The sequence below is a fragment of the Eulemur rufifrons genome, chromosome 11 (genome assembly GCF_041146395.1).
Source record: "Eulemur rufifrons isolate Redbay chromosome 11, OSU_ERuf_1, whole genome shotgun sequence".
NCBI lineage: Eukaryota > Metazoa > Chordata > Mammalia > Primates > Lemuridae > Eulemur > Eulemur rufifrons.
In genome coordinates, this window is record NC_090993.1 from 6,055,037 (window position 1) to 6,071,037 (window position 16,001).

General features: G+C 37.4%; 1 protein-coding gene across 1 annotated transcript in view; it reads right to left on the bottom strand.

The window, feature by feature from the left end:
- Positions 1–2,207: 2,207 nt before the first annotated feature.
- Positions 2,208–16,001, bottom strand: part of WDR64 (WD repeat domain 64) — an 80,934-nt gene continuing 67,140 nt past the window's right edge. The window contains exons 21-28 of the mRNA XM_069484649.1: positions 14,717–14,822; positions 13,594–13,652; positions 12,350–12,459; positions 8,845–9,033; positions 7,030–7,135; positions 4,609–4,689; positions 3,721–3,834; positions 2,208–2,291 (exon numbers count right to left, since the gene is read on the bottom strand). Coding sequence (XP_069340750.1) covers positions 2,208–2,291; positions 3,721–3,834; positions 4,609–4,689; positions 7,030–7,135; positions 8,845–9,033; positions 12,350–12,459; positions 13,594–13,652; positions 14,717–14,822 — 849 coding nt within the window. The remainder of the gene's footprint in view (positions 2,292–3,720; positions 3,835–4,608; positions 4,690–7,029; positions 7,136–8,844; positions 9,034–12,349; positions 12,460–13,593; positions 13,653–14,716; positions 14,823–16,001) is intronic.

Below are 16,001 nucleotides of genomic sequence, written 5' to 3' on the forward strand. Positions count from 1 at the left end.
ATCTAGCAATTCAAGATGACTTTAGTCCATTTTCAGGGTTCGAAATGACTGGAAGGTGAACTGTAGTTTCCAATGAAGATCTGTCTACCTTTGTGTCACACGTATGTCTAGGATGCAGTTCTTTGGAGCCCCGACCAAGTGAGAGGGGCTCACCCCTTGAGAAAGACTTAGCTACAATTACCACTTCAGTTTCTTAGCCTCCTAATCTTTCCTCTGGAACCAGCACATGCCTGTAGGAGAAAGCTGGCTTCAAAAGTTAGGCTGACCTACCTGAGCCTCAGTCTTCCTCCGGAATCTGGCATCTTCGTGCTTTGCTATCTATCTCATTTGCTCCAAGATGCCTTCAAAGAGATGTTTTCTGATTCTAGTTTTCCTTAGAGGGAATGATTGGTCCAAATTACTTAGTCTACCATTACCTGAAACAGAAATCATTGCCTTATATTTCAGTGAACATTCCAGCCCCACACCACACATAATGTAATAAAATATTTTTAGTTACTTGTCAACAAATCATATTTTTTTTAAATGGCTAATGTAATCAGTCTACCATTTCACAGTTGAGGGAAAAGATAAAGCTTTTTTTACATATTTTGTGTATCATTAAAAATTATAACTACATAATTATGTATAATGTCATTCTTTACAGTATACCGACTAAAATAAAAGCACTTACATAATGTGCAAAGATGCTAAATTATCTTTAAATCCTAAGAGGGTCAAGCAATTGTATATTTCTGTTCAAAGATATTTGAGAATCAACTCCTCTGGCAAAAAGGGTAGGGGATGCTAATTTAGGGTCTTGAATGCCAAATTAAAGGAACTGATACTTGGCAGAGTGGTCAACATTGTTTTTAGGAAATCTATGCATAGATGAAATGGCCTTTTTACAACTGAGATTGAAAGATGCGAAATCAAATAATTTTCATAAACTCCTTGAAAGTTTTCTTTTCTACTTTTTAAAAAATAATCTTCTGGCTTACTTAGGTGTTGACAAATGGTTTATGTTCTGTAACTGTACAGTTTTCCTAGAGTCATTTCTTCATGTGAGTAAATTATAGACATCATTAAACATATTTTTTAAACCCAATAAAATAGAACTTATTTTAAGCTCAATATTTTCTCTTGGAACTTTATTTTCTTGTGTAACTAAAATGCATAAAGAAAAAAGTTAAGAGAAAAATAAAAGCAGCAGGAGAAATGATCATATTCCTGTTAGCAACAATAATTATTAATAGTACTATACATGCCTAGAAATGAACATAAAAAGAAAAGTAAATATGGAGTTTACATGAACAAAAAATTTTCTTGGCTTCCAAAGATGGTGCAATTTTAAGAATTATAAAACCCTACACAGAATGGAAAAGCAGAATCAAAAATTAAGGGACCACAATTTTTTCTTACCAAGTGTCCCTGTAGTACTTTGGGGAAAATAGACCAACCCTTGACATGGGAATACTTTTATTTTATTACTCAAGAGCTCAGAATCATGTCTCAAAGAGGCCCAGATCATCCAATCTTCAGGCTTCAATTCTGATACTTTCCTCATGCCTTGACTTATTAAAAATCTCATTTATTAATGATCATATTTAGATGCTTTCATTTTTTACATGTGAAATGAAAAATGAAATTGAGCATTTGGTCAAAATACCAAATCAATTAATAGAAGAATTAATAAAAGATGAACCTCAGAAAGATCAGATAATTCAAATTTTATTTACCTGGAGCTATTTTTAGACTAAATATAAATAATTTCTGCCTTTATCTAAGAAATGCTAGACATTTCCTTCCCAATGACATTTCTCTAAATGAAGAAGAAAAATAGCTAGAGGCCTGCCTGGTGCATTTTTCTTTTTAACAATAATTCTCTTTGTATACTACATAGCACATAAGTGATTTTGCCACTTACCGCATATGTTCTGATAACAATTCTGGTTATGGATTAAGGTGAACAATGGGAGGAGGTGGAAAGCTAAACACCGATAACCGTATTATTTTAGATCTACTTATGCTATTGATTTCATTTGTTTCCTTATGGTGTCATTTGGTGTTCAGAGTCAAGGTCCCCAGAGCTTCCGAAGCTTCTCCATCAGCAGCCTGGGGATACGGAGATGGCTGACAGTGTCTGGTGGACTCTCCCTCTCACCCAGACCAGGGTATCATCCAGACTTTGCCATTTTGTGTGCAGCAACCACTTGTGATTTTTCTCTTTATTCGGGTATGGGTGGGAAGAAGGAAGAAGCCAGATTTATTTGCGGGACCAAATTTTTTTTTAGACTCTTCTTCTGTGATGGCTGTGAAATAGAGAGCATGTCAGTTACTGGCATATACGACAAACACAATTTTCCAGAGGCAAATTGCATCACTAATTTATATAGAGATGTTAATCCTCCTAGAAAAAAATTACAGTTATTTACTTAACAATCCTGTGTGCCTCCAGGGTAAAAGTATCTTAAAAATAGGAGATGGGGCTCCTGAAGGCTGCGGTGCAAGAGCAGAAGCTGTAAACTATTTAACTGGACAGTTAGTTCTCTGTTCTGGGACTCAACTGTATAATCTGCAAAGGGTTTGTTCAAAGCAAAACAGAAGAAGAATTAGTTCATTAATAAATAAAACTGCATATTAATAATATCAGAGTCCACTGACGCATAAGAAGATAAAATCAAGCGATGATCACATAAGTGCGAAATGGAAGTTTGTTTTGAATTGTATATTTTGTGAAGAAATACATATAAAAATTTAAGCCCAATTGGTTTAAAAATGCAGATCAAGAAGTGTCTAATGTTGCCAATGATGTTCCACCAACATTTATGATACGTATCAATTTGTTTCATGGTCTATTATGGGGAAGAGGAGAGAAAGAAGAAAAAGGAAAGAGGAGATGTACAGTCCAAGGAAACAGAAAAGACAATGAGTGAGCCCTGAAGGTCAAGATTCAAACCCTAAAGATCCTTCAGGCTTGGATACCAGCAGGTCACATGACAACTCTTTCTTCCTGAGACAAGGCAGGAGGCTTAGTTCCCTAGATCAACCTGCTGACCCCCAGCTATGGGAACTTCCCAAGCTGCATGGATCTTTCTTTCTTTTATGTTCTATTTTTCTTCTTCTACTTCTTTTTAAGATTCATTCCTTATTTGTTTTGGCGAATGTTCTTTGAGTTTCCCTTTATGTTCTAGACACTGGAGTTACAGCAGAGAATAAGCAAGACAAAGTTTCTGCCTTCACAAGTCTTACATTCTAGTGGCACAGAAACAATAAATAATTTTTTTAAGGGAAAAAAAGATGCCACGGAACATGCTCTTAGGAAAGAAAATGAATTCTTATATGATGCAACATCAGGTCATGATCAGAGCTATGAAGAGAAGTAAAGCCAGGTGAAGGGATAGAACATGACGGGAAGGGAGTGCTTTTTCAGTGTTTATTATTTGTAAACTCTCATAAGGTTATTCTGACCAGCAGAGACCCAGCAGCTCATGTGAGTCTGAATTGCCTTGCATTGTATTTAAGTAGGTAGGCTCTGCAGTTAAACTGCCAGGTTTAAATCCCAGCTCTAGTCCTTGCTTCTTTTGGGAGCACAGATAAATTACTTGGCCTCTGTGCTTCAGTTTTCTCATTTATAAGATGGGGATGATCACTGTAACTACCTCAAAGTGTTGCAAAGATTAAGTGAAAGAGTGTGATATCAAGTACATAGTATCAATGGCAGCATTGGTGCTAACTTACTCTTTCATGTTGAACGTGACCTCCCTTCTTCTTTCCTGTAACGCCGTCTGAAGAGTCCTTTTGCGCTTCTGTACCAATGAGTGGAAGGAATCGTAGACTAGTGGGGCTTGACACCTGCAAGTCATAAATAAGTTAGTCAGACAGACTTTAAGTGATTACTTCTATAATACGAATTCAGGGGGTGAGGGGTGAGAAGGCCCACCTTCTTCAAATGACACCCCCCAGTTGCCCACTATTAATTCTTGAGAGTTCACCCTTAGCATCATCTGTTATCCTAAGTGTCTGATACCTGTTATGGTGAATATGTTCTTGGCAAAGATAAGTAACATTTAATATAAAAGTTAAGATTAAGTTGAAATATTTGGTCTTTGGTTTATCATTTCCTGGGTTAATTAATAAGTTCTTTAACAGAGGTTACCTGGACTGGAGACTTGAAGGGTACATAGGGATTTGGAGGGAAACAAGAGATGGATCGGTCCTGCGTGCAGGGGCCACACACACACGGTCACAGAGGTAACTCAGAGATCAGTGATGCTTAAGGCATGGCAAGTAATTTGGTGTGGTTGGAGTATGGGGAAAGTATGGGGAGAATGTGGTGGAAAATGAGGCCAGATCGTGAAAGGCTAGCAGGCCAGGCTAAGGCATTTGGATTTTATCCTGTAGGTGATGAAGAGCCACCAAGATAAAAAAGAGACAAGTGATCCAGGCCACTGACACACAGAACCCAAGAATTCTGTGGGATTGGACACAATACATTTCTGGAAGCTTTGGTCAACTTGGTTTTGTGATTTTCTCCAAACTTGCTTGGTAGCCTGGGGTCAGAAATGAGATGGCAGATTCCCCATTGCTCTGTTACCATCTAGTTAGTCCCAGAAACCTCCAACTCACCCTGTATATAGGCAGAGAACCGAAAACAATCCCTGCCTCTCTGTTTTCAGTCATAAAACCTTCCAAAGCATGTCTTCGAATCTGCAAAACAGAGGAATGAATGTTTAATGAAAAGGGCACATTCCATCAGTGGCAAAATACCTGGGTTCAAATCCTGACTCTGTCACTTATTAGCTGCATGGTCTTAGGCAAGGTCCTGGCCTATCCACTAGTTCTAAGAATCATATATATATATATATATATATTTATATGTGTGTATATATATATATAACTCAAGTGTTATTCAAATATAAGATTTGGTATCATCATATTATTATCACTGGTAGCAATATATAAAAAAGAAATTTATCACATGTCATGAGTTGTTAAAAAAAGAAATTAACAGAAAATAAGTGAAAAGATAAACATTACATAATCGAGAATGATAAGGAATGGGCATAACTAAGATTACTGGTGGAAATCAGATAATCCTCAGTGAAAGGCATTTTAATTCAACTTCAGCATTGAACGTTTGTTATTTTACCAACCAATGGAGGTAAGAAGAGGGCAAAGCTTGAAATATTTGAGCATTCAATTATTTCAAGGGCTCTAAAAACCTTTCTAAAGACTTCCCCAAATTTATTTAATGCTTCATTTAAGTTACTTCTTAAAAACATGATTTCTTACCTCTAAGTTAAAAGAGAATATTAAAAGTGAATACCAATCTTTATTTCTAGCTTATACTATTTTAATCCTATTAACAAAATTGAGTATCTGTTACATGCTATGTACATATCTTTGCTCATAAAGAGTTTATGATTTAGTGGTGGGGGTAGGAAGTAAAGGTAAGTATGCAAATAAAAAAATTTTAATTTAATGTAGAACATGCTAAGACAACATGTTATGAGACACAAAGCAGGGAGAGATTGGGGCCTTTCAAGAAAGTGGAACTAACATTGATTGGATCAGAACAGAGAACCCAGATAAGAAACCATCCTCCTATTGCCACGTGATTGTTGACAGAGCAGACAAAAACATACACTGGAGAAAAGAATCCCTATTCAATAAATGGCGCTGGGAAAATTGAATAGCCACATGTAGAAGACTGAAACAGGATCTGCATCTCGCACCACTCACAAAAATTAATTCATGATGGATAACAGACTTAAACCTAAGGCGTGAAACTATAAGAACACTAGAAGACAATGTTGGAAAAACTCTTATAGATATCTGCTTAGGCAAATAATTTATGAAAAAGACCCCAAAAGCAATCACAGCAACAACAAAAATAAATAAATGGGACCTGATCAAATTAAAAAGCTTCTGCACAGCCAAGGACACAATCAATAGAGCAAATAGACAACCTACAGAATGGGAGAAAATATTTGCATGCTATACACCTGACAAAGGGCTAATAACCAGAATCTACGAAGAACTCAAGCAAATCTTCCCCCTTGTTTTTAACCATTTTTAATTGGACTGTTTTTTTTTATCATTGACTTTTATACATTCTATGTGCTAATCTTTTGTCAGTTGTATGTTTTACAAAGATGGGCCACCCTGTCCACTTTGGACAGATGGAGAGAGGTTATAGGTATGGCAAACACATCTCAGGTGAACAAAATCACAGGGGCAGAAGACAGAGGAATTCTCAGTTCTGGAAACAACAATTAGTCTGATTTGTAGAGAGCAGGGTAACCATAGGTCAGTAATGGGAGATACATTTAGAAAGGTATGTTTAGTTTATTTTGTGGACTATCTTGAGGAAAACAATTTTAATTAATCAATGCCAGACCTTAGTCTAAAGACTTATGCTATATCCATTCTCTAGACTTGTTAAAAATAGAAATAGAATGAACAGCAGCACACTTTTATCTGCCCTGAAGAAAAATGTGTCTGCGAAAGGTACAGTAATGGTTACCAAAGATGTCCAGATCCTATTCTTCCCATTCCCAACCTGTGCAGGTACTGGTTTACTTGGCAAAGGAGACTTTGCAGATGTGGTTTATGTTAAGATCCTTGGGATGGGTAGATTATACTGAATTATCTAGGTAGGCCTAATCTAATCATATGAATCTTTAAAAGCAGAGAATCTTTTCTCCCGGGTCAGAGGGACATGTGACCACATGGTCAGAGAGATGAAACATTTCTGGCTTTGAAGATGAAGGAAGGGGTCCACAAACTAAAGAATATGGGATTTTCTTCCAGAGCCTCCAGAAAGAAACTCAGCTCTGTCTACAGCTCAATTTTAGCCCAGTGAGACCCATGTTGAACTGCTGACCTACAGAATTGTAAGATAATCAATTTGTATTGTTTAAGCCACCAAGTTTGTGGTAATTTATAACAGCAGAAATAGAAAACTAATATACTACATTACTGGACATATTTGAATTCATGAAAATAAAAACAAAGGTTTTTTTGTTTTTTTTTTTTTAAAGCTACCTTGGGAGAAGAAAGAGACTTGAAAAACTTGAAATCTTGTTCCACTTCAAAGGCTTTGGGAGGTGTACGTTTGAAAAGTAAAGACATAGAGCTCATATTTTTCCATCTGCACATAAAGATACAAGAAAAAAACGTTAAGTACATATCCACACCTTTTATTCTCTGCCACTTAAACAAATATCCATTATGTCCTTCTCTGGTGCCCAAATTTCCTGGATCCCATGGCATCAGTCCCAATGACATAGTCTCTGCATCTAACTTTTATTCCACTTTGATTTCCTGGTTTCTTTCTATAGAAACCATAGCCATTTCTACTTAGCCGGGACATTCCATGTATGTAAATTCATTAATAGCCATTGGAAAAAAAACCGTATAGTAGGGATGGAGAAACCTCTTTTACAAAACTTGACTTTTGAGTGACTCAGGGAAGCTTCCCCTATAGTCAAAACTTAATTATGTATGTATTTAGAAAGCCATAACTAAACATTAAAAACATTTTCAAAAGACAACAAATATGTCCTGAGATGAAGTCATTCTACAGAAGAAGGCCTATTTTACTACAGATAAGCCACAATTATTTAGGAATAACAACATAATGTGGGCATGTACCCTACATTTAAGCTATACCAAATAGACCATACCGTTCCATACTTCTATATCTACCATTTATAACAGTTCCCACTGCTTGTGATGTTCTCAATTAGTCATTCTTTATTAGTTCCACAAATATCTTTTGAGCACCTACTGTGTGCTAGGCACTGAGCTAAGAACTGGGGATACAAAGATACATAAAACAGAGTGTCAGTCCTCAAAGAACTCACAGTATAGTGAAGAAGACACATATTAATAAGTTAGAATCCATTGTCTTAAGTACTAAGACATATGGATGTTCAAGGCAAAGCAGTCGCCCAAAAGGTAGGACTGATCAACTTTGCTTGGTGAGCTTTACCATCTCTTGATGAGGCTTGGCTCTGCCACACCACTTCTTACATTTTAGCCAGCCCTCCTCTCCAGTGCTCCTTACTGGCCAGCCAAAGCAAGGCTTGAACACTGATGGGGTTTTGGAAACCTTCTTGATTGTTCTCAAATCACTCCTATTTTGATCCATATTTGTGTGGCTTCTTTCTCAGCTTTGATTCCTATTGACAGTCCTTTTACCATCCTTTATATTAGATAATAACATTGGGTCTCCTTAGCTTTGACTCACTTAGGATTTACCTAAAGGACTTTATCTTTGTCAGCTCCTGATTCTTCCCATCTGGATTCATCCTTTTCAGCTCCCTTGGTTCCAGTCTACTGGATGTCACCAGTGTAGGTGGATCTGATCCCCTAGGGCCAGACACTTAGACATTCACCATGTAGGGTTAATCTTTGCTGATGGTGAAAGGTCAGATGAATATCTATCTCTTCCATTATGACCAAGGCCCAACCCTAGCCAAAACCAGTACTGAAATTTGCAAAAGTACAAAACAGCCTCTCACTAGTGTTCTCTTCTCTATCCTCCCTCCTCTAAGCCTTTAAGCATGCTCAACTGTCCCCTGCTCCCCCAAACGAGCAATTGCTTCTTTGGTCTTCTTTGGTTAAATCCTATTTACCTTTCTGTTATTATTTTAAGAATTAAATATTCTCTGAAGTACTATTATATATACTGAATTATAGCTTTTTGTTTACACATTTCTCCCTTCCACTGGATTGTAAAATCAGTGAAAAGTTCTGGGTCTTTCACCTTTGAATTCTCCATGTCCAGCTCAGTGTCACAGTACCATGATAGTTTAACTCTTATATCTTCATCTAAAGAAAATCCAATGGTCTTACCTTTCCCGGTCAAATATCAGAGGATATTCATATTTTTGCTGCTTCTCTGTGAACTTGCTTTCTTCTTTTATTTCTATGGGGTATTCACTAACATCACAAGGCAAAATGAAGTCAGTTGTCTGTGATAATTCAAAGAGCCTTCGCTGCCCCAAATATCCACAATAATGACCATTGAGAGCATGCCAGAGCCTGAAGGAAGATAGGGAAGGGAGGAGAAAGTAACTGGAGAATTCATTGAAAGTTATTCTGTTCATTAGATCATTTGTATAAGATTTGCTCTGGCCCATCAAGGATTCTCAACTTGAGTCCAAGGCTTCCTATTAAATACTGTGGAGCTAATCATAATGTAAACATGTTTATCAGTTAGACTCTAATCCACAACCTTTTGGGGAAATATTAATTTGAATCTGTACTTATGATATCCATTTATCAAAGCCAAAAAACAAGAGACAGATTTTTCCCAAAATAACACAGCCCCCTAAAGCTAATCAGAACCCACATTGATTGACAATCTATTAGTTGAACCAGGCCATAGAATGGGCTATATCTCAGCTGTCTACTTTTGGAAGCAACATCAACAGAACTTGTAGGAATAGAGACCTAGCAATGCTTTCATTATTATCAACTTCTTAACCTACATCCACAATTGCTACTATTGTGGAAATCTCACACTCATTTTTACAACTGAGTTCTGAAATCAGATGGCAAACGAAGTGGCTCTTTATCCTTATGCATTATTTCACCATCAGTGTACTCCAAGAGCGCCCTCTAAATAGCCCATGTGGTTTACAGTGATACAGAATGCCATTAGCAGGCATGTGCGCCCTATGTCATGTGGAAAGATAAAACAGTATTTGGAAGATCTTCCTTTTATTTCTTGGTTTCAACCGCAGAGTAGCAAATGATGGAAACAATCATCATGTGTTCTGCTGCAATGACCCAAAAGGAGGAGGACAGGCTAACGGAACTAAGAGTAGATTCCACAAAGTCCTAGTAGTGTTGCACCTCAAAGAGGTAGACCCTGAGGAGGAGGCAGAAACAGAGGTGTCCAACTGGGACTCCTCACACTTGACTGTCCTGAGGACTTAATGTGAGCATCTTATATCCCTCACATATATCAATTTTCCAGCACTACAGAAATGTCATGGCCCTGCCAGAGCCTTTACCAAAGGGAAATAGACCCTCCTTTTAAATGTAAAAGCTAGAAGAGTGAGGGAGTAACTTCAGAACAACTCTAAATTTATTCTGCTTTAGGCCAGGACTGAAGTGATTTTTGGTCTCCTTGTTTCAAGGTATTTCCTGCTACATGTGGAACTCCCCCAAGTAACTGATCCTGCCTCTCAGCATCATTTCCTGGGCCTCAGGTATGGATCCTTAGCTATCCTGAGCCTCATTTTTCCTCCCTGAACTTTCGTCTTCAGACTGATTACCTGTCCTGTGTTCCAAAGTTAAGCCTCCATTATTTTTGTTTCCTATTAAAAATCATAATCGTTTTGACAAACAAGAGTTAGAATGTTAAAACTGCCTACCTCTTCAGAAAATGGCAGCTAGTGTTTGCAAAAGGACATGGTTTAGTTAGGAAAAGAGCTGTATTCTGGAGATAGCTATTAATAGAGCTAGGCTCTTTGAACTGAGTATGTAGGGAGATTTTTCACCTGAAGGAATCATAAAAGTAATTTCTCCATGCCAAGAATAACTGGTTTGAGCAGTGTGATGGTCTGAATGTTTGTGTTTCCCCAAAGTTCGTATGTTGAAACCTTATCCCCAATGCAGTGGTACTGAGGTGGAGCCTTTGGGAGGTGTTTAGGTCATGAGGGAAGAGCCCTCTTGAATGGAATTTCTTATAAAAGGGGCCTGAGGGAGCTGATTTGCCTCTTCCACCATGTAACAGCACAGCTAGAAGGCATCATTTATGAAGCAGAGAGCACACCCTAAGCAGACATGAATCTGCTGGTGCCTTGATCTTGGACATTCCAGCCTCCAGGACTACAAGCAAAAAATTTCTGTTGCTTATAAGTTAGCCAGTCTAAGGTGTTTTGTTATAGCAGCCCAAACAGACTGAGATAAGCAGGGAATACTTGCAACGACAGAGGCATGTGCACGTGTGGTTGGGTGTGTTTGTGTGTGTGTTTCAATCTCCAATTAACACTTCTGCGGCTGAAAATAAGCTGGAGCAGAGACCAAGGCACTGAGTTGTTAAAAACATCTCTAATAATGAAATGTCATGTTCTTAATCTTTTCCTACAAATAAAACAGCAGATGTCCTTTCTGACAGAGGAAGTAGCTCTAACTGTTTGCCTCCAAATAGGACCTTACCCACCCGCCCAGATTCACCTTGAATTCAACATTTCTATAGGTTTTCCTTCACCCTTTCAACACTCTAAATATGTTCCTCTTTTAGTGCCTCCCATCTTGATGAATGGCACCAACATTCATCAGTTGTACATGCCAGGTGTCATTCTTGACATTTGTCACTTACCTCCCCTTTCAGTTCAAGTTCACGTCTTCTTGGTGTTACCTCCCAGATAGCTCAAATCTAAAGCACTTTATTTCCAGCTCTGTTGCCACTCCCCTAATCCAAGCCACTGTGTTTACCGTGGACTTCAAACTGGTCTCCTTGCTCCCACTTTCGCTGCCCTGCAACCCATTCCCCACACATCATCTTTCTAAAATGTAAATCAGATCATATTACTCCCCTGCTTCAAATCCTTCAGTGGCTATTTCTTTAAGAGGAAAGATCCAAATCCTTATCAGTGTCTACTAGACTCGGCAAGCCTTGTCCCCGCCTAACCCTCTAGCCTCAAGCTCACATGGTTAGGTAGGATCTGCTGAATTTCAGTTCATTTCTGTTTTTATGATTTTTAAACTCTTTAAGATACTTTGAAGTCTCTCTACCTCTCTTAATCTTAGAAGAAGATAATTCATTCCTATGATTGTAAGACCTTTCAATATGCAGCAATTTGTTTCTAGAAATATCACCACATTTCCTTTCTTTCTCTTTATATACGTATGTGTTTTTAGCATTTTGCATATAGGTACTTAGCATTACTTAGGTAATTAAAAACTACTAAGCTTTGCAAAATCAATGAAATAGCCCACTCACTTTACTCAGCATCAGTTGCTCCCTTCTGTTACTTTTCTACAACTTCTGAGCCTGAGCCTCCTTCTGTGACTCTCTCTGGGCTTGGATCTAACTCTCTGAGCTATCTATCTTGCTTGACTCTTTGAAATAATTCTACAAAAACCCACTTTTATTGAAAGTATTTATTATACTTGTTAACACAAGTGAATATGGCGTCTCATTTCCTTGGGCATGGAAGAGGATTCCAAATCAGTGGCCACCTTCTTAAAGCCCTTTTGTGCTACCTATTAATTTATTATCTATTTATTGATTTTAATCAGTTTACCAAGATTGCATTTGAACTATATACTTCAGCTTTAGCTTAAAATCCTTTACCTCTCTCTCAAAACCCCGAATTCACAGTCTGAGGCCCTCCTGGCTTACCTCACTGAGCCATCGACGGAGGCAGTAAGTACCACTTGCTTTTCTTCCACATAGAGCACTTGAATAATTTGCAAAGAATGAGCACGCCAGGAAAGCAGCTGCTTGAATTTCTAGATAGTAACAAGAAAGCATATCCCTTGGAATAAGTATATGCTGGTCAAAATATAATCTTGAACAAAATCATTTCTCATTAAGTTTATGAGTGAATGGTGTAGACGTCTGTGCTAGATGGTTAAGTCCCTACCCCCAATTAGCTCTTCTCTTGCTTGTTGGGGTACCCAAGGTCCCATTTTTAGAAATTTATTAATCTGCACATATTCCTGAGAGAGGCAGTATCTTATGTCTGTAGCACTTTATCGCATAATTGAGAAATAACATTTCATTTAGTTGGAGATTAATAGATGGTTCGATGAAAGAGATGCCTTAGGAGAAGGTTGCAGGGGGACTGAGAGTGAACATAAACAAGAATAGAAGGAAACAGGGCTGGAAGGTGAAAGCCAAAGGTGAGATTGGCAAAAAACACTTTTCCTATTTTCAAATTTATCTAGAGGTAGCGCTGGCTATTTTGTTCTTTCTTATGGGTGTGGGGTGGGAGGTATATGCTACAAGGAATTCAAAAAGAGGATCATCCCAGCTCATTCTCTTTGAAAAACATCATGAGGCCTGATTGGTTATGTTTCTTTAGGATGTGGTTTTTCCTCAAGTTTAGAGACCCTAATGGACCTCAGAAGACATTCCAAAATTACATGAACTAGAGCTGTCAGCCGGGGAGCTTGCGCTGCAGTTGTACCTTGTATTGAGTTATTTCCTCTTTGTCATTGATAAACCTAGACTAACACAGTACTTTTTACTGGATCATCTACCTCGGAGCATTGTGTGACTGACGACCTGGCAGCCTGTAGTTTCATGTAAGTCCCCATTCATTTAGACTAGATGACCTATGAACTCTTTAACCTCTGCAATACTATATAAATTTTCACAAATAAGTCAAAACATGACGAAGATGCAAAGTGACCAGTGGTCTGGCTTACTCAACCCCTCTCTCTCCCCCTCACTCACTTATTCATCCCCTCTTTCCATAAGCAGACTGTTGTTACTTGCCATGTGGCTTAAATTTCAATAGTATATGTGCATTGAAAGTAGAGAGTCTTATATTTCTATCTTTTGTGGCATCTAGCACAAAGAAATGCTCAATAAATATGTGATGATTCATTAATTAAAAAGTGGAACATTAAAGTTCTTACCTTGTCATCATGAGGTGGATCCAGGAAAGAACTAATACTGCAAAGGATAACGTGTCCTTCTGCATAAAATTTAAACATTGGAATCTTTAATTAGCTATCATGTTGTCTAAATAAATATTACCCAGACTGCCAAGTTATTTTGATTCAGGCATTTATAATGGTAAAAAATAGAATTTGAGAAACCAGAAACAAAAGCAGAAATTTCACATAAATTTTTATATGTAGCAATTATTTTGCTTCAGGCTTAGTGAGTCATGATGAGGTTGCTTTATCCATCCAGAGACAAAGTTCTGCTAGAGAGCAGGGTGGACAATAATAGAAATGAATATGTGGCTACCAGCATCCAAACTATTACAGAGATATTCACCCTACAATCAAAATGATAGTTACAAAAACTAGATATCAAAAAGCAACAATGACTACACCTAGACATATCATATTTAAACTCTATGGAAACAAAGGTAAAGAAAAAAGTCTTGAAATAAGCCAAATGGGAAAAAAAAACCATGAAGATAAGAATTACATCAAACTTTCCATCAGAAACAACATAAGCAAGAAGAGAATGGAGTGAAATATTTAAAATGTTGAGAGAAAAAATACCTAGAACGGTGTACCCTGCAATATTATCCTTCAAAAGTGAAGGAGAAATAAAGACTTTCTCAGACAAACAAAAATCAAGGGACTTTGTCACCAGTAGATCTGCCTTGCAAGAAATGTTAAAAGAAGTTCTTCAGAGAGAAGAAAAATGGTATACGTCAAAAACTCAGATCTACTTAAAGAAAGTAAGAACATTAGACAAGGAATAAGTGAAGATAAATTAAAATTTTTTATGTTTCTTAATTGATCAGATAGATAAAAGTTTGTACAAAATAATAATAGCAACAATGTATTTGATGTTTATAGTTTATGAATACTTGAAATGAATGACAGTAATTCAGGTTCTCCTGACATCCATTTATTCTTCGATTTATTCAGCAGGCTGTTCCTAACACTCTCTCATGCTTGAGCATCCCTTAGTCTTTCTTCTGTTTCAATAAATGCTGTGTATGTTTCCTGTAGCCATTTTTATATCGTGCAGGTTGGTAAGATGCCTGTAGCCGAATATGTGAAAGGAATGACTTACCCACATTTCCAGCCAGTAGTATCCTGGTACATGAATCCGTATACAGCGACGTCAGAGAAATGGCAGAATGTTTTGTGAAAGGTAGCATGTCTTTCAGTAGTCTTCCCTAAGTAAAGCATAATGCAAATAAGGCTTTTTCTCTGATAATAAATTCTATAAAATCTTAATATTGAAGTTGATTTTCTCTATAAATAACACATCTTAAAAATTATCTTCACTGCTGAAACATGATTCTCTTCTGGTAATAAAAAAAATAATTTGAAGCCATGCATAGGGACTTATTTCCTTGAAATTAAATATTCTCAAGGTATAAACAACTGTTAATTATAAGCATCTAGACTCTGATTATTATAGATTGTCCTCTACTTTGGGGTTGTTTTTGCATATCCCATGACCCTTTTCATGAAATTCCTCAGACTTTATTTATGATTCTCTTTTTAAACAAACATTCTTTTCAGGTTTACGTGTATCGAAATTGTTTTAAACAGAAACATTTGCCTTTTCAGAAGTATTTTTTTCTGAATACTGGTGCAAGGTAAGGGATTATAAGAGATTCAAATTCAGACAGATTGTTTTTCAGCGCTTAGTGTAAGCCAGCACTGGGAAGGGATCTCCCACGTATTATCTTGCTTAGGGAATAAACATCCGAGCTTGAAAAGAAAGAGTTTCAGTCTGCTACTCGTTTCCTGAGACTTTATTTTACTTCTCCAATTTCTCTCACTCTTTTATTTCTTTGTCAGAAAAATAAAAAGGCATTGCTCTAACACCAAAATCATCTCAGGGAAAGTTACCGTTAGAATATTTTGTATTTTCAAACCAGGGGTTTCCCACTAATGAGCTAGAATCTACTGATAGGCTTGGAGCTTCATCCTGGCAGACAGCCACGCCATGCTGTTCTGTGCTGTGGAATCCCATGTCGGCCATACAAAACTGTGGCTGTTTTTTGGGTTTCCCCGTAGGCAGGAGCCTTACTGCAAGTGAGGCCACCTCTCTTGCCTCTCCAAGGATTTCATTGTCCTCATCCCCAGGTTAGTCCAGATCTTTCTTTTCATCATCTGCTATCCTCCTAATTCAAACCCTGCCCCAAATCATTTATACTCAACATTTCAGAGTTCTTATACTCTTTTACTATAATACATCACTAATGCCCCTTAATATTATTTAAATACCCAATAAAATACTTAGCCACACATATTCATAGCTCAACCTAAAAGATTTAAAATAGCTAAATTAGCAATTTTGATGAGTTGATTGCTTGAGTTATTACGCTGGCCTCTTGTAAAGC